The sequence below is a fragment of the Rutilus rutilus genome (genome assembly GCF_951802725.1).
Source record: "Rutilus rutilus genome assembly, chromosome: 23".
Lineage (NCBI taxonomy): Eukaryota > Metazoa > Chordata > Actinopteri > Cypriniformes > Leuciscidae > Rutilus > Rutilus rutilus.
This window is the reverse complement of record NC_140233.1, coordinates 25,223,279-25,248,543: the sequence shown is the minus strand read 5'-3', so window position 1 is coordinate 25,248,543 and position 25,265 is coordinate 25,223,279. Positions and strand designations below refer to the sequence as shown.

The 25,265-nt window shown below is 38.7% G+C and overlaps 1 protein-coding gene across 1 annotated transcript; it reads right to left on the bottom strand.

Moving 5' to 3' along the window:
- Window positions 1–4,915: 4,915 nt before the first annotated feature.
- LOC311282544 (piggyBac transposable element-derived protein 4-like) lies at window positions 4,916–24,490 on the bottom strand. The gene is made up of 3 exons (XM_084396360.1): window positions 24,245–24,490; window positions 5,331–6,946; window positions 4,916–5,215 (listed from the first exon to the last, which is right to left on the bottom strand). Exons 1-3 carry the CDS (start codon window positions 24,388–24,390, stop codon window positions 5,199–5,201), a joined length of 1,779 nt encoding a protein of 592 aa, XP_084252486.1. The 5' UTR covers window positions 24,391–24,490; the 3' UTR covers window positions 4,916–5,198.
- Window positions 24,491–25,265: the final 775 nt, after the last annotated feature.

The following is a 25,265-nucleotide window of genomic DNA, read 5'->3' as shown; positions in this document are numbered from 1 at the left end:
TCAAATCACAATTGTATCGAACTGAAGTGTCAGAGGTCAATATATGCAGGTTCTAAAGCTTTTTAGATTTTATCCTCTTCATTTTGCGTATGTTAACACTTCAAGAAATGATGGGAGTGGAGATGACTGTACTGTATGCTGAAAATAATGTAAAATTGGTGAAATGCACCATATTTGTGAATACTTAATGGGTGAGGACTTTAATGGAGTGACAATCCCAGATAATCATTTTTTTTTAAAGTTTACAGTATGGTGAACATTATTATACAAGATAGCATATGCAGCACATTCTTTTGAAAATAATATTTTCTAAATAAATGTTATCAGTGACAATATTATATTCAAACTTATATGAATTTAACCTTTAAACCGGTAATGTGCACCACAAGATAAATACTCTTTAGTCTCATTTCATTTCATTTTTTATTTTATTTTTACATAAAACTGTTATTATCATAATAATTAAGTCTCTTTTGAGTATGTGGCTGGTTGCAGGTTAGTTACAAATCCTGGGAAGACTTTCCATCTTTGTGGCTCTTGATTTTCCTGGAGACTTTCCTTTGACATGGCCACATGCCTCTCATGACCCTAAACAATCCTTGCGACCATACCATTAGAACAAAAATAGGCTATATTAAACAATAATGATTATCACTTTATACAGATTAACTCGAGATTAATTTGTTCGTGTAATGATTGAAGTGACGAGAGCATATTTATTGTCTTGAAGTAAGGCTAAATGAGTCAGATATAGGGAAACATATACATAATGTGCAGGGCTATTTTCTTTGGTAATGACATAGGCGTACCCACGTATATGACGAGGCTTTCAAAATGGATTTGCATACTGGCACACAGTGCTGGGTAGTAACTGCAATCAGATTCCAATATATATATATATATATATATATAATTATAAATAATGGCAGTAAATCATTAATAATTTATTGATGCTCCCTAATTCTTCGTTTTAAATTGTTCTTTCTAAACACACACACACACACACACATATATATATATATATATATATATCATTTGAACACCAAAATCAACTCCTGATGAGCACATTAATTATTTGAATAATTACCCAGTAAGTAATTTAACCATGTATTAAAGATACACTGTGTAGGAATTTCTCCATCTAGCGGTGAAATTGTATTTTGCATTCAAAAGAAATGTGCACTCTAGCACCTCGCTTTTTCAAATGCGTGTTGCAACTACGGTAGCCGTTATGTACCAGGAAGCTTTGACAACATGTCTTCCAATAGCACTAAACATCGAGTTTAACTATACGTTATGCTGCCTATATAATGAATTACACAACAAAGCAATGAAAAAAAGCTTGTAATTTAGACCGTAACATTGACTTACCTGTCGAGAAGAAAAGTAGGCAACTTCAGCGTCCCTTTCAAAGTTACTTTTTCATTAGCTCTTTCTACCTGTGAAAAGCTATCCCGATATTTACTTTAGTTTTTTTAATTCGGCGTTTCCTTTTAAATATATATTTTTTGCTTTTTTGGCGATGAGGATTCCTTCTCCTGTGGCTCGGCATAAGTATGAGCCTGCATTATGAAGTATCGTGCAGTGCAGCCTTTCAAATTTGCCAGGGCAGTGACAAGCGCCTCTCACTGATCTCCTTGACCGTTTCAGCTGGTTTCAGTCTCGAGACGCTGGGCGTTGTGGTAGGCTCGTGCTTTTTGTCCCTCTCTGCTATTAAAGTTTTTCAAAATGGCGGAACATCATGGAAGCCTCCTTGGACTTACCCGTCCAATGGGTGCTTCTCAATAGCCTTCCTCGTCTCCTCTCTCCTCCGTCCTCCATCCTATGACCCGGAAACCGATCGATCTCAGCCATCTTCCATCTCAATTCTCTAATTGCACCATGAGGAGGATTCCTGAGGAGTTATGAGGGAGGATACACAGGTGTATCCTTTGCGGAAGAGTTTTATCAACTAAACGTGATGCACGTATAAATTCTCCTCCCCCATCACATCTGTCACAATAATTTTAATTTATACTTTACCTTTGCAGTTTATACAAACCACTCATCTCACATATTTCAACAGGACATCTTGCTTTATTATTATTTATTATTCATTTCTTAAATAACCAAACTTTAACAACATAAGGGCAGATCCTTTGAGCGCAGTTAATGACGCTGTGGAGTGGCGCTCGAGTGATCAAGTATTCCAATGTATAAATAAGCTTTCCTCTGTCCTCGTTTCTTTTCCTTGCAACCTTCCCTCGCATCCTACAGGGGGTGGAGCTGAGATGCGAGGAAAAGGAAGCAAGGAAAGGAAACGAGGATGCACGAAGAAGAAGAAGAAAAAGTTTTACTTATATAGCGCCTTTCCATAGCTCAAGGTCGCTTTACATTGTACATTACAATACATTTAAACACCCACACATACATTACAGTCACATAGGATACATAAAGTCACATTATCCAAAATGCATGTTATATAGATATGTTTTTAACTGGGTCTTGAAAGTAGCCACAGATGAGGTATTACGTAGTGTAAGAGGTAGCGAATTCCATAATTGAGGAGCATTAACACTAAATGACCTTCCACCTACAGTAGACAACCGGAAACGAGGGATGGACAATAAACCAAGTTCAGCTGATCTAAGCCAGGGACCGGGCAGGGTGGTAAGGGTAGAGTAGGTCAGACAGATATTGAGGAGCAAGACCATTTAATGCTTTGAACGTTAGAAGCAATACCTTAAAGTGGATACGTGATACCACAGGTAGCCAGTGAAGGTCATGAAGCAGAGGAGTAATGTGAGCAGAATGCCTAGTGGAGGTGAGAACTCTTGCTGCAGAGTTTTGAACATACTGTAATCTTGCAATAAGTTTTTTGGTTAGACCAATAAATAAGGAATTGCAATAGTCCAGGCATGATGTGATTAATGCATGAATTAAGGTTTCAGCATCAGCTAGAGTTGGAGAAGATCGTAGACGAGCAATATTACGAAGATAGAAAAAAGAGAGAAGAAATATGAGAGCCAAAAGTTGGATCGAATAAGACACCAAGATTACGAATCGATGACGAAGGCTTAACATGAGTTCCATCAATATCAAAGGACTGGTCCATCCTTTTGACTAAGGCAGTAGAGCCAATCACTAATATCTCGGTTTTCTTATCATTTAATTTGAGGAAATTCAGGGACATCCAATGCTTGATGTCCCTGATACATGCATTGAGTGAGTCAGGCAGAGATGGCCTATCTGAGCTGGTGGTAAGATAGATTTGAATATCATCAGCATAGCAATGGAATTTAAGTCCATGCCTGCGTATGATGAGTGGATATATGTAGATGATGAACAATAGCGGGCCAAGAACCGAACCTTGAGAAACACCCTGTGTAAGTGAAGCAGTGGCAGATCTAAACCCTTGTATAGTGATATAATACTTTCTGTCGCTGATGTAGGAAATGAGCCAGGATAGAGCAGAGCCAGTGATGCCAATATCAGAAAGCCTGGAGATCATTATTTCATGGCAGACTGTGTCAAAAGCAGCGCTTAAATCGAGGAGCATCAAGATGTTTATCAGCCCTGAATCCATGGACAAAAGAATGTCGTTAACCACCCAAAGAAGGGCAGTTTCAGTGCATTGTGATGGGCGAAATCCAGACTGAAAAGGTTCAAAAAGACCATTAGCATCCAAATGTGATCGCAATTGTGAAGCAACAACCCTTTCAAGGACTTTGCTTAAAAATGTTAAGTTGGATATTGGTCTGTAATTGTCCATATTTAGGTGGTCTAGGCCTGTTTTTTTTTTTTTTTTGGAACAACGCTGGACGCCAAACTACAGTTTATCATATGTGTTATGAAGGATGCAACCTCGGGCACACACAACTTAAGCAAAACAGCAGGTGTAGGATCAAGCCGGCAGGATGTGGAATTTGACTTCACAATTAGATCACTTATGGCAGCAGGAGTAGTTAGAGTGAAAGCAGAGTTTGTTGAGTGAGCAGAAACAGCTAACATTAAATGAACATTTGAGTCACTTGTATGAGGAGTGTTTTTGGCAATAGACGCAGTGATTGACCTCAATTTATCAGATAAGAATTGCGAAGCACCCGATGTAAATATGTAAACACTTATGTCCTGTTTCTTCAAAGGGAGGGTCTATGGGCAGGTAAATGTATGGGCTTTTTCAGATTTCAATTTAATGGACAGAATAAACTTGCACAATTTACATATGAATGTGCTCGGAGACTACGGAAAAGACATGGAGACATGGTCAGCTTTCGTTTCTGCTCTGACAGCAGTAAAATCACAGAATCATGTTAAAAATCAGGAATGGTGAGAACATTGCGCTTGTATACGTTTTTCATCTTCAAACCAAACTTGGCTCTCCAGCTAACTTCAAATCCAGTCTGGCTAGTGCGCTTCCCATAATGTTTACACATGAGGTCAGTAGGCGGAGAGTAGATGCTGGTCTTTTATGGCTGTTTGAAAACATTCAACCACCTGAGCATTTACACTGGGAAAGCAATTCGGTCAAATGAATTTCCGGCTACCTCTGAAAGTGGTCGAAAGTGGACAAGCTCAAAACGTTTTAGCCCCCCATTTACACCTTTATTTTAGCGTTGTCCACTTGTGATCCAATCGACCAAAACGCATCTTAATACCAGGTGTAAACAGGGCCTAAAAGTAATCTTAAAAGTATTCATATTATATGACCAAATATGTGTAATATAATAGTTAACATTACAAATTAAATTTTTGTCATGTAATTTGGAAGCAGAAACATACAATTTGTAAGTAATCTACCCAGCACTGCTGGGACACAACAGAAGAACATTGTGCTAGTTTCCGGGAAAACTCAACGATACATGGAGATTACCTGAATTTGAGCACACAAATTTGAACACTCACACAAAAACAATAGACCAAAGCACACTCCAGATTAAACATTTTTAAACGAATGTTTTATTCAACTGGATAATTCATATGGAAATCTTTTAAAAATATGATACACAAAAAAAAAAAAAAAAAAATGATGAACTCAAAAGGACACCACAAAAAAAATTGGATTAACCACATTGAAATATATACATACATCAGATGAAGGCAATAGACAGTTTTCATTGCAATAATAACTTTAAACAGACACCACCTCTTATATTTTTTTTACCTACTGTTTCTAATGCTTCCACTACGAGGCTGGATTGCTGTTGTGTGCTACCATCTCACCAAACGACCACCCCTACATAAACAAAACACCACATATTCTGTGTTACAATCAACAAAAGACTTGATATCATGAGCTCTTTTTGGGGCTGATCTTCCAAAAATCTACTGTTCAAAACCCACTCACACACCTTTGTGCCACTCCTGGAAACAGTTCCTGTTTAACTGAAGACACAAGTGAACGTCACATCCCTGGCATTTCCATGGTGTATGCTGCGTCTTTCCATGCACTGCTTTGCAATGAACACACATGCGGCGACCAGCAGTGGCAATATTTCTGACATCAGAGGTCAGCTCAGCTCCTGGAACCGGCACATGGTCACTACTGGTGTGTTTTGGTGCTGTTTTCTGAGACACACCACAGAGCTCTCCAATAAGCTCTTCAATAAACTCCTTGTGCGTCATGTTGCCGTGTAGCTCCTTGTGCAATATGAAAGCGTTGGTGGCAGCAATGTCCAAGAAGTGTAGAAAGACTTTTCTGTACCACTTCATGGTTTTGTGCTTGATAGTGTAGTACTGCAGCAGCTGATCGGACAGGTCAACACCCTCCATGTGCTGGTTGTACGCGGTCACAGGTGCAGGACATGGAAAATACTTTTTCTTCCATGTATCTTGTGCTTTCACTTTCCTTTTCACACGGTCTCCTTTATAGGCAGCATGGATGGTGGAGCAAACAGACACCTCTTGTTTGTCCATCCACTTCACACACACAAGAGGCCCATCCCGAATCCACCTGATGGATCCCCTGGTGGACTTGTTGGTCAGTGCATTAGATGAGCTCCGTGGGAAGTCCTTCCTATAGTCTCTGTAAGTTCCACAAGCACCAAACTTCATAGCAAGCAAGTCTGTTAAGAGCTTTGGACTTGTGTAGAAATCATCCATGTACACATGATACCCAGAGCCCAAAACTTTCTTGTCCAGAAGAGACATCACAGCATCATAAGAAAGCCCATGGCCTGTGGGAAAGATGTTCTTGCCCGTGTACACAGAGATGTCCACAGTATATCCATTCGACGAGTCAGTAAGGACAAAAAACTTGAAGCCCACCTTAGTAGGCTTGGCTTTCATGTACCGTGCTATTTCTGTATTTCCTCTGGATGCCACAAATCTTTCCTTCACAGCTAAATTTCTTCTAGGATGATAGAAGGCTTTGCACGCAAGACGGATGGTGTCCATGAGGGGTTTGACCCTGAAAAGTCGGTCATGTTCAGCTGTTCCCCTCTTTTTGTCATTTTCCTTGTCTGCATCTGGGTGGCTCATGTGCAAATTCCATGAAATGGTGCGGTATCGGTCCCTAGACATGACTGTGGCGGGAAAGGGCACAGTAAAAATACTGTGCTGACGCCAGTAGTCAGCGATGGAGCTCATCTTCACCGTGGCCAAGTAGAAAACGAGTCCAATGTAGCGGTACAGCTCTCCAACACTGACATCTGTCCAATTGTATTTGCGACCCTTTGCGAGTGCCCTGGCAGCCTGAGCGTTTGTGTTGTGGCACAGATTTGACACGGCGCTATCTGAGAAAAACTGTTTGAAAAGACTCATAGGAGAGTGCGAGTCAGCAAGACTCAACTGCGGCCCAGGTTCCCGTGCCGGCAGGAATCTCCGAGGCTTTGGGGCCACGTCGACATCAGTCTCTTCCCTCCATGACAGAGTCTTCTTGGCTCTCTTAGCAACAGTCTCTGATTTCCATGACAAAGACTTCTTGCCTCTTTTTGAAGCAGGTTTCTTGTCACTGTCATCCTCACATCTGAAAATAAATAAATAAATAAATAAATAAATAATCATGCTGACAAGAACATAGATGTATTGGAAAATGCAGCTAATAGCCTAAACTGGTGGCTGGTCCTGACCATTAGCTGGTCATCAGCATCACTAGCTTGACTGAGTTGGTGGACCAGCTTGGCCGGATTGCTATTAGCTTGGCCTTGCACAGGGGTGTCCAATCCTGCTCCTAGAGGGCCACTTTACTACAGAGATAGGCTCCAACACACCTGCCTGGAAGTTTCTTGTGATCCTAAAGACCTTGATTAGCTGGTTCAGGTGTTTAATTAGTACTAGAGATAAACTCTAAAACCAGCATCACCAGATCAATCAGGTCCTAGCCAAAGACTGTAAAAAAAAAAAAAAAATTGGATGTAGTGTCCGTGACATCACCCACTGGTTTCTGAAGAGCATTTTTGAAACCGGCCGTCGCCATCTTGGCAGCACGTCACTCCCACATTAACGAAAATGGGGGATTAGCTAAGGTGACGTGGCGGCTTACAGACAGCAGACAAATGGCTAGTAGTCACAGCAGCGGCAATCCACCTGTCACTCAAGTGACCACACCCTTGATTATGCAGGCTTATATTAAGGCTTAATATAATTTAAAAAGATGAGATAATAATAAAAAAAAAAATACATAAAAAAAAAAAAATCACCCCCCTCATAGTTGGGCATGAAGGGCAAAATTAGCTATTCACCTTATTTTTAACGGAAATACGGACGCAGCCAGTTGATGGTATTTTTGTGCGAGACTTCCGGTCAGGCACTTCCGGTCACTGGCGAGCGTTGTTCGTAACAACAAACTCATTGTTATGGCTTCGAGGAAGACCGGGATTGTTTGTGCAGTTAGAGGTTGTCATAATAACTGGCACAAAAGAAAGATTTACTTGGAGCAGGAGTGTTTTAATCATCGAATTATTGACATTTTAATAATCAGTAATTTTAATAATCAGGCGCCCTATACGACCGGCGAAATCTCTGACGAGGCGTTGCTGCTGCTAGGTGACATGATAAGCCTCATTGGTGATATATTCGACATATGGGGAGAGAGCTGTGGAAGGCACTTAATGTTAAACATAAATATATAGCAGTATTGACGGCAAAATAGGCTACAGAATATTTCGTTCTGTATTGACAGGTGCAATATTTGAAAATCGATAATATATATATATATATATATATATATATATACAGTGAGGAAAATAAGTATTTGAACACCCTGCTATTTTGCAAGTTCTCCCACTTAGAAATCATGGAGGGGTCTGAAATTGTCATCGTAGGTGCATGTCCACTGTGAGAGACATAATCTAAAAAAAAAATCCAGAAATCACAATATATGATTTTTTAACTATTTATTTGTATGATACAGCTGCAAATAAGTATTTGAACACCTGTCTATCAGCTAGAATTCTGACCCTCAAAGACCTGTTAGTCTGCCTTTAAAATGTCCACCTGCACTCCATTTATTATCCTAAATTAGATGCACCTGTTTGAGGTCGTTAGCTGCATAAAGACACCTGTCCACCCCATACAATCAGTAAGAATCCAACTACTAACATGGCCAAGACCAAAGAGCTGTCCAAAGACACTAGAGACAAAATTGTACACCTCCACAAGGCTGGAAAGGGCTACGGGGAAATTGCCAAGCAGCTTGGTGAAAAAAGGTCCACTGTTGGAGCAATCATTAGAAAATGGAAGAAGCTAAACATGACTGTCAATCTCCCTCGGACTGGGGCTCCATGCAAGATCTCACCTCGTGGGGTCTCAATGATCCTAAGAAAGGTGAGAAATCAGCCCAGAACTACACGGGAGGAGCTGGTCAATGACCTGAAAAGAGCTGGGACCACCATTTCCAAGGTTACTGTTGGTAATACACTAAGACGTCATGGTTTGAAATCATGCATGGCACGGAAGGTTCCCCTGCTTAAACCAGCACATGTCAAGGCCCGTCTTAAGTTTGCCAATGACCATTTGGATGATCCAGAGGAGTCATGGGAGAAAGTCATGTGGTCAGATGAGACCAAAATAGAACTTTTTGGTCATAATTGCACAAAACGTGTTTGGAGGAAGAAGAATGATGAGTACCATCCCAAGAACACCATCCCTACTGTGAAGCATGGGGGTGGTAGCATCATGCTTTGGGGGTGTTTTTCTGCACATGGGTCAGGGCGACTGCACTGTATTAAGGAGAGGATGACCGGGGCCATGTATTGCGAGATTTTGGGGAACAACCTCCTTCCCTCAGTTAGAGCATTGAAGATGGGTCGAGGCTGGGTCTTCCAACATGACAATGACCCGAAGCACACAGCCAGGATAACCAAGGAGTGGCTCTGTAAGAAGCATATCAAGGTTCTGGCGTGGCCTAGCCAGTCTCCAGACCTAAACCCAATAGAGAATCTTTGGAGGGAGCTCAAACTCCGTGTTTCTCAGCGACAGCACAGAAACCTGACTGATCTAGAGAAGATCTGTGTGGAGGAGTGGGCCAAAATCCCTCCTGCAGTGTGTGCAAACATGGTGAAAAACTACAGGAAACGTTTGACCTCTGTAATTGCAAACAAAGGCTACTGTACCAAATATTAACATTGATTTTCTTAGGTGTTCAAATACTTATTTGCAGCTGTATCATACAAATAAATAGTTAAAAAATCATACATTGTGATTTCTGGATTTTTTTTTTAGATTATGTCTCTCACAGTGGACATGCACCTACGATGACAATTTCAGACCCCTCCATGATTTCTAAGTGGGAGAACTTGCAAAATAGCAGGGTGTTCAAATATTTATTTTCCTCACTGTATATATATATATTTTTTTTTTTTTACATTTAGGCTATATCTGCATTTATGTCAAAACCTAAATTCAAACATCAAAATGTCATTTATTAATATGTATTCATATCAAAATGACATACAAACATATTTTCATATTCTATTTTGCATGGAAGCGCTTCCAAAACGCTTGCGTGTTGCGTGAAAAATAGGCGTCGATTCTATTTCTAACATGCATGCGTTTTCCCTGAGACGCGCGTGACACGCAGGCAGTGTGCAAGCTCTAAATTAACCTGTTAACATGGGAGCCAAAATAACGGACACGCCACGCAGCCCATTTGAAGCAACGACCATGTTTGTTCTTTTCATTTCGTGAACACAAGACCTACAGAAGACCACCCGATACCAGAAAAGTGGCTGGGCTATGAAGTCTGAATAAAAACTCCAAGGAGAAACAAAATCATTATAGTAACCCCTGTATAAAATCTAGTCATCATGGCATGATCATCTTGGCATTTATTTTGTATGATTTATAATTATTTATAGCCATCTACTTATTGCTATCATGTGCTTTGGTTGCATTCTGATGACATTATTAATACATTTGACATGACAAAATAGCCTACCTCCATAGATATATTAACTTAGTCCAGCGTTGGCTCGACCGTGTTTAGGGCGGTGCTGAAGGCACCGGCGAAGTTTTGGCAATCTGCCAGCTAGATGCATGAGTGTTTTCAAACAGGTCCAGTACCCAACCTGGGTGAGGCGGGGCTTTAGTTCTTTGTTGTATTCATCTGCTAAGGCATGTGTAACATTTTTCTGTCAACTCTGCATAATCCTTCGCAATCGATATCGTTAGTTAGCCCAGAGAAGCGAGGAAACGTGCTGCACAAAAACCGGAAACTGGACCCATATTTACTTCTGCGTTCGAAAATAAGGTGAATACAGGCCAAAAACAATTTTGTACTAGGCTGTAAAAAAAAATATATATATATATCTGCTGTAAAGTTGGGCATATCAACATATGGAATTTACTCTCTTTTGGAGCCTGTCTCTAGCGGCCAGTCAACTCCGTGTCACTCCATGTTGGATTTTAGAGACTGAGATTGAGGCAGACAATGTCAAAATGATGTGTTGTTTGGTTACATTTATTTTTAGATATAATTTGGGTTAAATAAAATTATAAAAATAAATATTAAAAAAAATATTATTTACATCAATGTAAAAATACCTGAAATAACTTCAAATTGCAATCCAATGCGGATTCTAATCAACGTATGAGACAGAAATATATTTATATGCTATGCTAAAAGCTACATATGCTAATCATTGCAATAATAAATACACATTATTATTGAAAATACCAGACAGCTTGAAGAACTTGAACGAATCATCAATGATTATTATTTTGTTTCGTGTTTCCTTTTGCCTTTGTTGATACCAAACTTCTGCATCCACATACATCATAAATTACATATACTCCTAACTCTACAAATTTTCTGTCCGTGAACTCATTAGTGAGATGGGAGAGATCCTGTGATCACAATTAAAGAGAAGCATGTGCGACTGCATAAAATACATGTTCCATTTTTGTTAAATAATGATAAATACCAGTTTGATTTGACGGCAATCCCATCGTACGAATGATCATAAGTTGATAAATATGGTGTCAGAAAGCAATTGTTATTTTAATATCACGCCCCTAAAAATTCAGGGTTAATAAGCCTTGCCCCTAGAGTTTAAGACATGGAAAAAACATAACCCGTCCAAGAAGAGGAAGTAATCTCATGAAAGAGAAATTGATCATACTCCAAAAACACCTCTTAACCTCGTAATTGTAAACAATTCCATTAATTTATGCATCTTAAATACCGTTGGCCTAAATAAAACAAAACATTTTCAAACATTAGCCTAGGCTATTTTCCCCTATCAATCAGTAACACTTTAAAATATGGTACCATTTATTAAACTACATTAAAGCCCCATTATGTAGGATTTCCGTTTTGGTCAAACAACGACCCCTAGAGTCGCTGTGGACTACTTGTATTTAACATTACTGTCGTAAATAGGCATGGGATGATAACCGGTTTCAAGGTTTACCGCGGTTTGAAAAAGTCACGGTTTCAAAACCGCAAACAAACAAATTTATACCGTTCCTACGATATTTGCATTTTTTGTGTCGTCAAAGTGAAAGCGCAGGACTCCCTACTAGATTGTGTGTGTGCGTACCTGCAGCAAAAACAATGCAGCCCCTCCCCCACCGGTTACTGCTGGCAGGCGGGTGTATGTGATTGTGCACATGATCCGCAGTCAGTGAGACTCAGCAGTAATTTAAGTTCAGGATGGCCGAAGGAGGTGAACCCCCACAACTTTTCCCCCCATCAAAAAAGACCAAGTCAGCGGTGTGGGATTTTTTTGGGTACCGGAAAAATTCTGACGGCCACGGCTTGGAAGAGGAAGGTCAACCGACATGCAAATCATGTTTAAAAAGAGTCGCTGCTAAAGGAGGCAATACCTCAAATATGATTTCTCATCTACGGGAGCACCATCCAGCACTCTTCGCTAAATTCAAGGTGAGTTGTTAACTTAAAGCTGTCTTGAAATGAACTTTTGCAAACCTCTAAGTTACCGAGTCAGATAACACGGCTAATTAATAAACATTAGCTAACATCAACTAATTTCCTCTTGCACGTAACTTTTCAGAGTGGGGAATAGCAGACTATATGTACTAACGTTACGTTTCTGTGATTGAACATTAGTACAACAATTAAGTTAAGGTGAAATCACGTCTTTGCTTTTAAGCCTTCTGCCACGTTAACATCTTTTCAAAATCACGCCATTAAAAAAAAAAAAAAAACTCCTCGCTGGCTCTCATGTGTCTTTGAGTGTTCGTGAACTGATGAGACTGTGTGTGTGTGTGTGTGCAGTACACTCGCACTCTCTGCGTTAATATGCATCAACACTGAAATTAAAATTTATTTTAGAGCATTATTTTGACATTTTTAGCAGTACTATTTGTTTTTACACACAAAAAATTAAATAATGTAATTAGTTGTTTTTGTTAAATCTAGTAAATTACCACATCGCATCTATTTTTAAAAGTATACTGATTAAAAGATGAAGTGAAAAAAAAGACTAGTTAGTTACAGATTTAGCTTAAATTTAACATGTCAGTCTTTGTTTTTCTTCTTTGTAGAGCAGCTGTGGCTTCAGCAGCAAAGGACCATCCTCCTCAAAAGCTGCAGGTCAGCCAACAATCCAAGAAACTTTTGAGAAACAGCTTGCTTATGCACCCACATCCAAGGCTGCAAAGGACCTGAACAGTGCGGTGGCATACTTTATTGCAAAAGACATGATGCCTTTTCAAACTGTGGAGAAACCTGGTTTTTTAAAACTAATGAAAACAGCAACACCTTTATACAAAGTGCCATCAAGAAAATTCTTTTCAAAGAATGAAATCCCCAAGATGTACACAGAAGTCAGGGGTCATGTGCAAAAACAAGTGGCAGAAGGGGTGTGGTTTTCTGTTACTACAGATGTTTGGACCAGCAGTGGTGGTAGTGGAGAACCATACATAAGCTTCACAGTTCATTTCCTCTCTCCAGATTGGGAATTGAAGTCCTTCTGCCTCGAAGCTGTTTTTTTTTTCCAGAGGACCACACAGCTGAAAACATCTTGGAATTTTTTGAAAACATTCTGCAGGAGTGGAGCATCACAAGGGACCATTTGTCCAGCATCACAACAGACAATGCGTCAAACATGAAAAAAGCATTCCAAGGCTTACCCTGTGTTTGGCTCAGCTGTTTTGGCCATAACCTAAATTTGGCTATAGTCAAAGTGCTAAAACTTCAAAGAGTTGAATCCGCTGTTCGAGCATGCAGGCATCTTGTTCAAGGATTCTCTCGCAGCTGGAAAAGAAAGAGGGAACTAAAGAAAAATCAGGGACTCCTGAATATTCCTGAAAAATCACTCATTCATGATGTAGTGACAAGATGGGGGTCCACCTTCAAAATGATTGAAAGATTTCTGGAACAGCAGCAGGCTTGTTGTGCAGTGCTTGCAGCAGACAGAAGCTTATGGCATTTAATGCCAAAAGACAGTGATGTGCGCACTTTGGAGATGGTCTGCCAACTTCTGAGGCCTCTAAATGACTTCACAGATCTACTGGCTTCTGAAACAAAGACCACCCTGTCATCATTGAAGCCTGTTATGGAGCACATCACTGGCATACTGGAAGAAAAAGAGGAAGATGATGCCCTAACAAAACAAATGAAAAAAGTAATGAGGGATGATCTGCAACAACGTTACTCCTCTGAGGATGTCAGTAAGCTGATTGACATTGCTTGCTTCATTGATCCCCGTTTCAAGGGCAACTTTTCGCAGAACAAGGATGAGACTGTCATGTTCACTGTAGAGGAAGCTGTGAAACTGGAAGAAATTACACCACGGCCACCTCAAGAATTACCTGCCTTCACTACTGCTCAAGAGCAAGGAAACAGCACTTCCACTACCACTGTCCCTTCTGCTGCAACAAAGAAGAAAGACAAATCTCTGTCTTGCTTGCTCAAAAAAATTACATCAGCAAAACAAGAAACGGTCAAAGAAGGAGATGTCCCATTAAAAGAAAGAGTGATAGCGGAGGTTAAATTGTATATGTCTCAGCCTCCCATATCCTCTGATACTGACCCACTGGCATGGTGGAAAATTCATGCTCAAGAGTTACCTCTACTTGGCAAGGTAGCAAGAAAATTTCTCTGCATCCCAGCCACCAGTGTGCCCTCAGAAAGGGTGTTCAGTTGTAGCGGACATATCCTCGTACCTCACCGTTCCAAACTTAATCCAGGAAAGGTGAACATGCTCACATTCCTGCATCTTAACTTAGACTGAACTGAATAAAGAATGTGTAAAAAGTGACCATGTCTACAAAAATTGTTGAGCTGCTAAAATGACTACATTTATTTATTTATATTTATTTATTTTTGGAACTGTGACAAATGGTCATGTTTTTGTTTTGATAAGTGATTGCATTTTTTCCATTTAGAAGGAGGTTTTTGAAAATTTTATTTTTGTGTATTTATGTTGATTATTGTTGAGCTGCAGGATTAGGCTCACACAAGTGACTGCAATTTAATTTAATTAAGAAGATTCAATTATTTATTTTAATTATTTTGCCTGATGTTCAATGTTACAAAATGTTCTATGTTTCCTAAAATAAAATATACTGTGTTCAGTTGGAAAAAAAAATAGTTTTTTTTTTTTACCCAGACATTTAAATATAACATTGTGAAGCAGTAATTACAATACCGTGATACCGTGAAACCGTGATATTTTTATCCAAGGTTATCATACCGTCAGAATCTTATACCGGCCCATGCCTAGTCGTAAATACCACTCACGCAGAGCAGTCTCTTCACTCACGGCCTGATCCCCTCCCCCCTGTATACCGGTCCCCGTTCAGTCGGATAGAAGCTGTAACGAGTGGAAATAAGGAGTGGCCCCTTTAAGAGCTGCGCGCGCCCTGTTTAACTGCCGGCCGTCTGTATTGTATGTGCGCCTCGAACACCCCGTAAGCTGGTTGTTTCTGTTTGATGCTCATTCTTGTCCTATTTTTGTCTATCAAGTAATGCTGTGGACGGTAGAACATGTGACAGACAGTTACACGAGTTTGATTGGGGAATAAACAACGCGTTACAAATCGTCGGACATTGAACAAGCACAGCTAGCCTCCGAAGATGTCTAAGTTACTAATCCATCAACAAGAACGCCAGGTGCTTGTCCGAGTGATATACAATATAAGCAATATACTTACAAGTCCAACAGCATGTGAGGACGTGTTGGGGGAAGTGAGGTAGCCTATGCCGTAAAGCAGGCGAATTTTGTAGTTCTTTTTGTGCGCGGGGGTTACTACCCGAACCCCGAAGTTTAAAAGTACGATTAAAAACTATACAGACCCCGTCAGGCTATGGCAGACATGTCATTCAACCTATTTTAAGTCGATGTACCATCACAAGGGTTTTGGAAATATATTATGAAGGTTGAAAAGTTACTTAGTGTTACTTTAACATTAACTATTAATAAACTGCACTTACATTTACATATATGCAACTTACATTGCATTTCAAGGTACACATTTATATTCTTATCAGTTCTTGCTTATATATACACTGCTCAAACAAATTAAGGGAACACTTAAACAACATAATGTAACTCCAAGTCAATCACACTTCTGTGAAATCAAACTGTCCACTTAGGAAGCAACACTGATTGACAATCAATTTCACATGCTGTTGTGCGAATGGAATAGACGACCGGTGGAAATTATAGGCAATTAGCAACACACCCCCAATAAAGGAGTGGTTCTGCAGGTGGTGACCACAGACCACTTCTCAGTTCCTATGCTTTCTGGCTGATGTTTTGGTCACTTTTGAATGCTGGCGGTGCTTTCACTCTAGTGGTAGCATGAGACGGAGTCTACAACCCACACAAGTGGCTCAGGTAGTGCAGCTCATCCAGGATGGCACATCAATGTGAGCTGTGGCAAGAAGGTTTGCTGTGTCTGTCAGCGTAGTGTCCAGAGCATGGAGGCGCTACCAGGAGACAGGCCAGTACATCAGGAGACGTGGAGGAGGCCGTAGGAGGGCAACAACCCAGCAGCAGGACCGCTACCTCCGCCTTTGTGCAAGGAGGAGCAGGAGGAACACTGCCAGAGCCCTGCAAAATGACCTCCAGTAGGCCACAAATGTGCATGTGTCTGCTCAAACCGGTCAGAAACAGACTCTATGAGGGTGGTATGAGGGCCCAACGTCCACAGGTGGGGGTTGTGCTTACAGCCCAATACCGTGCAGGACGTTTGGCATTTGCCAGAGAACACCAAGATTGGCAAATTCGCCACTGGCGCCCTGTGCTCTTCACAGATGAAAGCAGGCAGCAGAACGTTGTCCATGGCGTCTCCAGACTCTGTCACGTCTGTCACATGTGCTCAGTGTGAACTCTCTCCCCACATGTCAAATATATCACCAATGAGGCTTATTAGGGGTGGGAGAAAAAATCGATTCATCGATGCATCGCGATTCTCTCTCCAACGATTCTGGATCGATTCTGAGAATTTCAGAATCGATTCTGAACTTAGTTTTTAACCAGATATGCGATGACGCTGAGTTTGCTTTAGAAACACCCGTAGCCTAATCTGCTTTCTTCCAATTCCTCACACACATACATACACCAATCAAACTTTCCGTAAAATAATCTTTCATAAGTTCGGAAAGGTTGAAGCGAATTACAAGGACATTCACAGGCTTCATTGCACAGGATGCGCTGTGAGAGACTCGCGCTTTGTTTGATGTTACGTTACACTTGAAGCGTGCTGTCTCACCTTTCGGTATTTTCCTTACAAATGCTCCACGAAGTCATCATTTATGTGGTTTGGAATGCAATGGCCTTTTATATTTAAAATATGAACCTCACTAACAGAAGGCTGCGTTCAATTTCAAATGCTGACGCGCGCTTTGTTTGTGTAGACTGCTCGCGCATGCGGCTGTGCGACTCCGTGTAAGTGGTTTAATATTGTGCAGAATTAACGTAAACACAGCCAGTTATGTCTTAAGCGATTAAACGGACAGGAAAAACCACTTTACCTCTTATATTTCAAAAGAGATCCGTGCGTGAATGCAGCTTAATAGATCTCTCGCAGTCTATGATGTCATAGTAAAAAACAACAGCCTAAAGATGAAGAAAAATCACTCACAATTCTTGAATGGAAAACGTTCAGAGTAGATAAAGAATCATTCTGGAATTGGATCAGATCGTGAGGTGACTAAAGATTTCCACCCCTAACATTACATACTGTGAATCGTTTTTTTGAATCGAGAATCGTTTTTGAATCGAAAATCGATTTTGAATCGAATCTTGAGCCTAAAAATCGATATCGAATCGAATCGTGACATTTTCTGAATCGTGCACCCCTAAGGCTTATGTTACCAATATTAAACATTGTTTAATATAATCGCTGTTCATATTTTTATCCAAAGTTCAGAATCAAGATAAAGCTCTTATGTTTCTTATGATAAATGAGATAATGCGGCTAAATTTATAAAAAAATGTTACCTTGAATGTTACCAATGCTCTAATTTATTTTTTATATTTTGATATTTCATATTTTGTTCAAATGTTTAATATATCTGCTGGTCATATGTTCATTTATTAGTGTGTTATATGATTAGAATGTTGTCCCGGTTTTAAAATAAAGCACAGCAATGATATTTGAGAGTGTTTCTCCCTTTTCAGGAAAAGTATCGAAAAAGTATCGAAATCGCAATACTTGACTTGGTATCGGTATCGAAACAATAATTTTGGTATCGTGACAACACTAGTTCCCTTTGTTCTTTGATTAACTTTAACGACAGAGATAATTAGTGGCTACTGTGTACTGTCCCTTTAAGACCAGCTGCTGCTGACAGAGACACGGATCTCACACGCGCCTCATTCGCTCACGAGTCACAACTCTTCACTTTCATCATAAGACTGCTCTTATGTTATGAAGATACTCGACAAAAATACATTGTGTGTGTTATTGTTCGTTCAAGCGTGAAAGAGAACTCAATTCTGGGCTGTCTTGTGCGCACGCACGGTATCAGCGCGAGTCTTTCTGTGTGTCACAGTCAGGACATTCACAGGCAGCGAGCTCTTTTTTGTCTTGTCACGCATGAATGGTTTAAAAATATTTGCATGAATAAGAGCGGGATACACTAGCCAAAGGATGACAAAAATTAACAGATGCTGCATTAATTGCGTTAACAGCCCAAATTAGTTTTTTTCATATAAAATCGCAGCATTTTGCGTCATATAATTGCGTAGGCTTGACATCGCGATTGTGATATGATTAATCATGCAGCACTAGTTGAGGTTATTTTATGATAAAGATAAAACAAACATAAAATCTCACAGCATTAGCTATAAAATGGAGTTTGCAAGCCTATTAACAGTGGAGGAAAACTAATACTGGCTTGTGGGTAATAGATAAATAAATATTGGAAAAAATCGATTCGTGGCGTTTGAGAATCGATGACATTTTAAAAAACGATTAATTGAAAAATATATATATATATTTTTTGTCCAGCCCTACTCTGCTCACATGCTCTGGTGTGAGACAATGTGCATTATATTCTGTTGTCTGAGAGTTGATTGACATCTTTTAGATGCGTTATTGGCATCGCCACCCTCTGGTTACATGAACGTGTCACCACTGCATCAGAACCGAAAACATGGGGATTTTTTTATAGACAAAAATCGCACAACCTATTCGATATTCTATAGTAAAATCAACTAATCGAATATTAAAAAATAGTGACTCATCCCTAATTTATAAGACTTTTTTCTTTTCTTTTTTTTTTCTCGGACAAGCAACTTTTTTACTCGGACAAGTGAATGACAAATTTACTTGTCTGAAGGACAAGCACATGAAAAGGCTTAATGTCAAGCCCTACCTTTCATTCATAGGTACACAGAGGGTTTAAATGGCAAAAGTGAAACTGCCAGTGTAACAGAAAGTGAAACTGCCAGTGTAACAGAGACTCACTCTGTTACACTGGCAGTTTCACTTTTGCCATTTAAACCCTCTGTTACACTGGCAGTTTCACTTTTGCCATTTAAACCAGAAATTTGTAATTTCTAAATTCCCTGATGTGTGGGTAAAAGACAAATCAAAACAATTTTTTTTTTTTTTTTTTTTTTTTGAAAACGCATGTCATCTCTGGTAAAGTCTTAAGTTGGGCTAGAGTTGAAATATAGTATATTGAAACTAGGGCTGGGCGATATGGCCAAAAAAAACCAAAACAAAAAAACATGATACATAATTATCACAATAAAAGTCAAATCTTTATTTCTTTCAAGTTTAAAGGCAGATGTTTGCTCCTAAGTGAAAGTTGTAGAAACAAGAGCATTAATTGTGGTTTTAAACTACTCTGTTTGTCATATGTTCTGACAATAAACTTACCAAACAGGTGAACATTTCACAAATCTGAGGTAGAACATTCAAACATTTGTCATTTTTCCTTAACAAAATAAATATCTTTATTGGACAATTAATTTCTGCATGTGCTAATTTTTATTTGGTAAAATGTAATATTCTGACTGTTTGAGTTTTATTAAACTTAACCATTGGTCATCCAGTATCATGCATTTAGATCATGCTAACCACAAATAAAACCAGGCATAGCCTACAGCACCTCACCATCATGGCAAAATGTAACTTTATGGTTTCTATGGTATTTGTATGAAAAACAGTAGTCTAAATACATTATTAAATACTGTAATTATATTCCATTAGTCCTTTAATACATTGTCTACATTAATAATATAATACAATTCAATATGTACAGTGCAATGCATAAGTGAATACACCCATGCTAAAGTTGACTAAAAAGAGGAATAAAAAATCTTATTTTGGAAATTTAACTTAATGCCTTAATTTAAAAAATTAGGAAAAATCCAACCTTTAAGGACACCAATTTTCTTTGTGAATGAATAATGTATCATAAATAAATAAATGTTCTTCCTTAAAATACATGGTGCATAAGTGAGTACACCCCTATGTTAAATTCCCATAGAGGCAGGCAGATTTTTATTTTTAAGTATTTTTTTTTACATTTTTTTAGGATACTATGCATCTTGATAAATTTCCCTTGGCCTTTGGAATTAAAATAGCCCCACATCATCACATAGCCTTCACCATACCTAGAGATTGGCATGGGGTACTTTCCATAAGATCATCTCTCAATGCAAATCAAACTAGCTTTTAGGCTAACTGAAATAAAACCATGCCAATCTCTAGGTATGGTGAAGGCTATGTGATGATGTGGGGCTATTTTAATTCCAAAGGCCAAGGGAACTTTATCAGGATGCATAGTATCCTAAAAAAAAAAAAAAAAAAAAATACTTAAAAATAAAAATCTGCCTGCCTCTATGGGAATTTAACATAGGGGTGTACTCACTTATGCACCATGTATTTTAAAGAAGAACATTTATTTATTTACGATACATTATTCATTCACAAAGAAAATTGGTGTCCTTAAAGGTTGGATTTTTCCAAATTTTTTAAATTAAGGCATTAAGGTCAATTTCCAAAATATGATTTTTTATTCCTCTTTTTAGTCAACTTTAGCATGGGTGTATTCACTTATGCATTGCACTGTATATCCCACATTTCATGGTGCAGTTAATATAGGCTAGCGTTACAGTAAATCCATGGTAAATTATGGGAATTTGTAGACGGAAAAGCCTTCTGACTGTATCGTTGCGCACAGTGTTTCTCCTGTTTGTCAGCGCTGTTTCATCTGCCTTTAAACTGGTTTAAATCGCTGAGACATTTGTGTTCTTCGCTGAATTCAAGCGCTTCTCACTGGATTTCTGCGCCGCCGTTTGGACTTTGATGCGTGGTCCATGTGGCGCGCGGTTCAAATGAGTTTCAAATGAGCATAAACATTATCGAACATTTATCGAACTCTTGATATCGTTTTATCGAGAAAAATTATATCGCGATAATTATCGTTATCGTTTTATTGCCCAGCCCTAATTGAAAATGTTACAAGTGTATAAAAATGCAGTGTACCAGTCCTGAATGCCTTTCAGGGTCAGCTAAATGCGGTTATCTGAGCCTGTGTCATGACTCATGAGTGATAAGCTATTTATAGTAAAGCACAGTGCTTAATTTGAAAATCATAGACACAGATGTTACCTTTCAGATTTCATACATTCAGAGGGCAATTGGTAGTTAACTGTTTCAAAGTTGAAGGGGTGGATTTTGGAATCCACTGCTGCTTCAACGTATATGTAATGAGTTATTATAATCAAGGTATTAATCAGTATTTTTCCTTCTAAACATCAAATGAGTTGAATGACTTCTATAACAAAGTAAAATCTCCAAAGCTTAGAGAAGTAACCAGTGTGATTACTGAAATGTTATTTTCATGTATTCTCTAATGTCTGTATTTGATATGATTGCAGTAACAGTGCTTGCTTATTTAGCCCGGCTTCCAGAAATTAAATATGGACTCATTTTGTTGAGAAAGGTCTTCAAAACATATTTTAAATTAAAACATATATCTGTTCTTCTAGCTCACCATGACTGTAGGTCACAAGGGTCATTGGAACCAATAGTTTAAGTGACCATTTCTTAGCTTAAGTCTTTACTGCATTAGACTAAAGTGTCCTCTCCTTGAGAACTATGTTAGATTAAAGTATTATCTTGATGTTGAGAAGACTCTCCTGTTTATAGTTAGAGCCTGGCCAAATCCAACCTTGAAGAAGCTGTGTGTGTCTGTGTGTTGAAGTATTCTTGGTTACAGGAACAAGTGGCATTATTGGAGATGGACCGATTTGTTTTCTTCGACATGTTGGCGACTAGAAACACAAATCTGCGACCTGGAAGGTCATGGCGTGCCTCACTTCAGGGTCCGAGTGTCAGCCACATAATCGACGGAGATATGCTTCAGTCTATCTGTATATGTGTGGAAAATGCGTTTATCTATTTCTTAGCCAATCATTCAACCTAAAGCCAGGACATAGGTGTGGGGTATAATCGCTGTGATCTTTGTAACTGTAACCGGGGCGGCCTACAAACTCCTTGTGAGTCTTGAAGCTGATTTCTGCTGATGAAACTGCAAACTATTTTCAGTAAAAAAAATAAAAAAATCTTCAATTTATAATAATTCTGACTCTGGGTCTTCATTCATCATATTTGGTTCTGGGTCTTTGAGTTTTATTTTGTAAGGGTATTTTCAGTCAATGACTTTAAAGAGGTCTTTAAAATAATAATACAGACCTTATACGATAGAACTGAAATGGTCATAGAATTTATTCTATGACCATTACGTTTTTTTTTGTCTCATCTTTGTCTCCACCATGATACAGGACCGATGGCTCCGGTTACAGATACAGTAGGACATTACACTGAATGGACGGGTGTAATGACTAAATTCACAGAGTATAATCTCAGCAGTGCTAGGTTGCTGCTTTTAAGATGTCTAATGGATTTAGGTGATTAAAGACAGCTGTAATTAACCTGTCCCCCTGTTTGAACACTATTAGGTAGTCCAAATGGCTCTGATGACTCTTAAATGTGCCATCCCAAAGCTCAAGAAAACACCTGATTCTGTTGAAGAAAACTGTCAAAGATTTCATACTGGGAAAGAGTGGTTACCAGTGTGCATGAGGTGATTTCTCAACAACTGGTAAGACCTCTTTGGCCAAATAGAGGGCAACCTAATGCAGGGAGTTACCGCCACCACTGGGCATCTCCTGAAGGGAGCTGTGATGTGTGATATATACACAGTGATTCAAAAGTTTGGGATCTGTACGATTTTCAATGTTTTTAAAAAAAGTGTCTTCTGCTCACCAAGGCCAAAAAATATATATAATAATAATAATAATAATAATAATATTGTTAAATATTATGACAATTTTCGATTTTAATATATTTTAAAATGTAATTTATTCCTGTGATCAAAGCTGAATTTTCAGCATCATTACTGCAGTCTTCTAATGTCACAAGATCCTTCAGAAATCAATCTAATATCTGGATTTGATGCAAACAAAAAAAAAAAATCATTATTATTATCAGTTGAAAACAATTTTTTAAAATGTTTTTAGGATTGTCTGATTAATAGAAAGTTCAAAAGAACAGCATTAGATTGAAATAGGATATTTTGTAACATTATAAATGTCTTCATTGTAACTTTTGATCAATTTAATTCATCCTTGATGAATAAAAATATTGATTTATTTTATGAAATGACCATGGGATATTTACTATTAGTCAGTTGCTTAATGAAGATGTTTTTGCTTTTATCATACTCAATTACTTATTTAAGATTCCTGTGAAACCCTGTTACATTTGAAGCAATCCCCCAAAAAGTTGTATTATTATTACGAAATGTACTGTGCCTCTGGTAACGCTGAGCAACAACCAATCTCTCAGTGATATATTTATTGGTGACATTAATATTCAGTATATATAGTCACGGGACAGATACATTGATAACCTTTTTTTTTTTTTTTACGATTCAGACTAATTTTGAGAGCTTCATCTTGCGTTTGACTGGCTAATGTTTTTAAAAAAAACGCGCGCTTTGGCCCGTGATCTCGAGATCCGTCGCTCTACAAAGACGCTAAAATGCTATCATGCGCGCTCCTCTACTATTGTTGTGAAAGTGATTTTTTTTTCTTACCATTGATTTACTACAACTTATTTTCTAACATATCTTTTAACTTTACTAGGAGAAATACATTCGTGCAAAGAAATGAGCTAAAGCTGAGGCAAATTGTGAACAATTTATAAAGGATATTAGCAAACTTTGCACAGGGCAGGCTTTCACAATGACACCGAACATAAGCTTACCTAAACTATAGTTTGTTTTTTTATTTTAAACCACAGAAAACGAAGCTGTATAAGACACTTTGAAACTAACGCGCAGAACTCAGTGGACAGATACGAGTATGTGGGAACGTAAATAACTCACTCGTTGCTATCCTCCACTGGATCAAATCGATCTTCAAAATGCAAGCGTTCATCTTCAAAGTCTTCGTCTTCTTCAGAGGAAAAGGTGAACTCTTCCTCACTGTCCATGTTCTCCTGGAGAGCTCGCTTTCGTGCACGCCGTGCCATCGTGATGAAAAGTTAGCAAAAACTGCTGCTTCTTTTGGGGTTTTGGCGGCTGGTACTCTTCTTCGTTTAATTTCTTGGCGGGTTACAGACCATCGTAAAAGAAGCATAGCGCCACTTTGTTGTGTGGATTGAGAAATGTTAGCTGGATACCTCTTCTTCCTTCTTATTTTACGGTGGTTGGTGCATTACCGCCACCTTCTGGTCCGGAGTGTGGATCAGATAATAGCTTTAGATCCCTTACCCTCTCTTCCCCACTAAAACAATCATATTTACTCACACGCAACAAATAAATAAAATTCCCCACCACCTCAAATTTGATTCTCCACAATGTTCTGCTGTATTACTAATATTACCTCCCATTCTATTAATATTTCAAATCCTATTGAAACCCCCCGATTCTCTTAAAAAGCCAGTACTCTGTACTAAGACTATCGTGCTCATTAACCTTTTTAACGTTCACAACCATATCTCCCTCAGTTTATTCTTCATCACATCTCTCTGTGCTTCATATCTCATAGGCGGAGGGTGAGCAAACTAGTAAAGCTAAATGCGATTCTTCCTTTAAAGGGATACTCCACTTTAAAATAAATTGTCATCATACACTCACCCTCATGTTGTTTCAAATCTGTATGAATTTCTTTCTTTCTTTCTGCTGAGCAGAACAGATATTTAGAATATGTCAGTAACCAGACAGTTTCAGGTCTCATTGACTTCCATAGTATTATTTTTTTTTTCCTACTATGGAAGTCAATGAGACCAGAAACTGTCTGGTTACTGACATATTCTAAATATCTGTTCTGCTCAGCAGAAAGAAAGAAAGAAATTCATACAGATTTGAAACAACATGAGGATGAGTGTATGATGACAATTTTCAT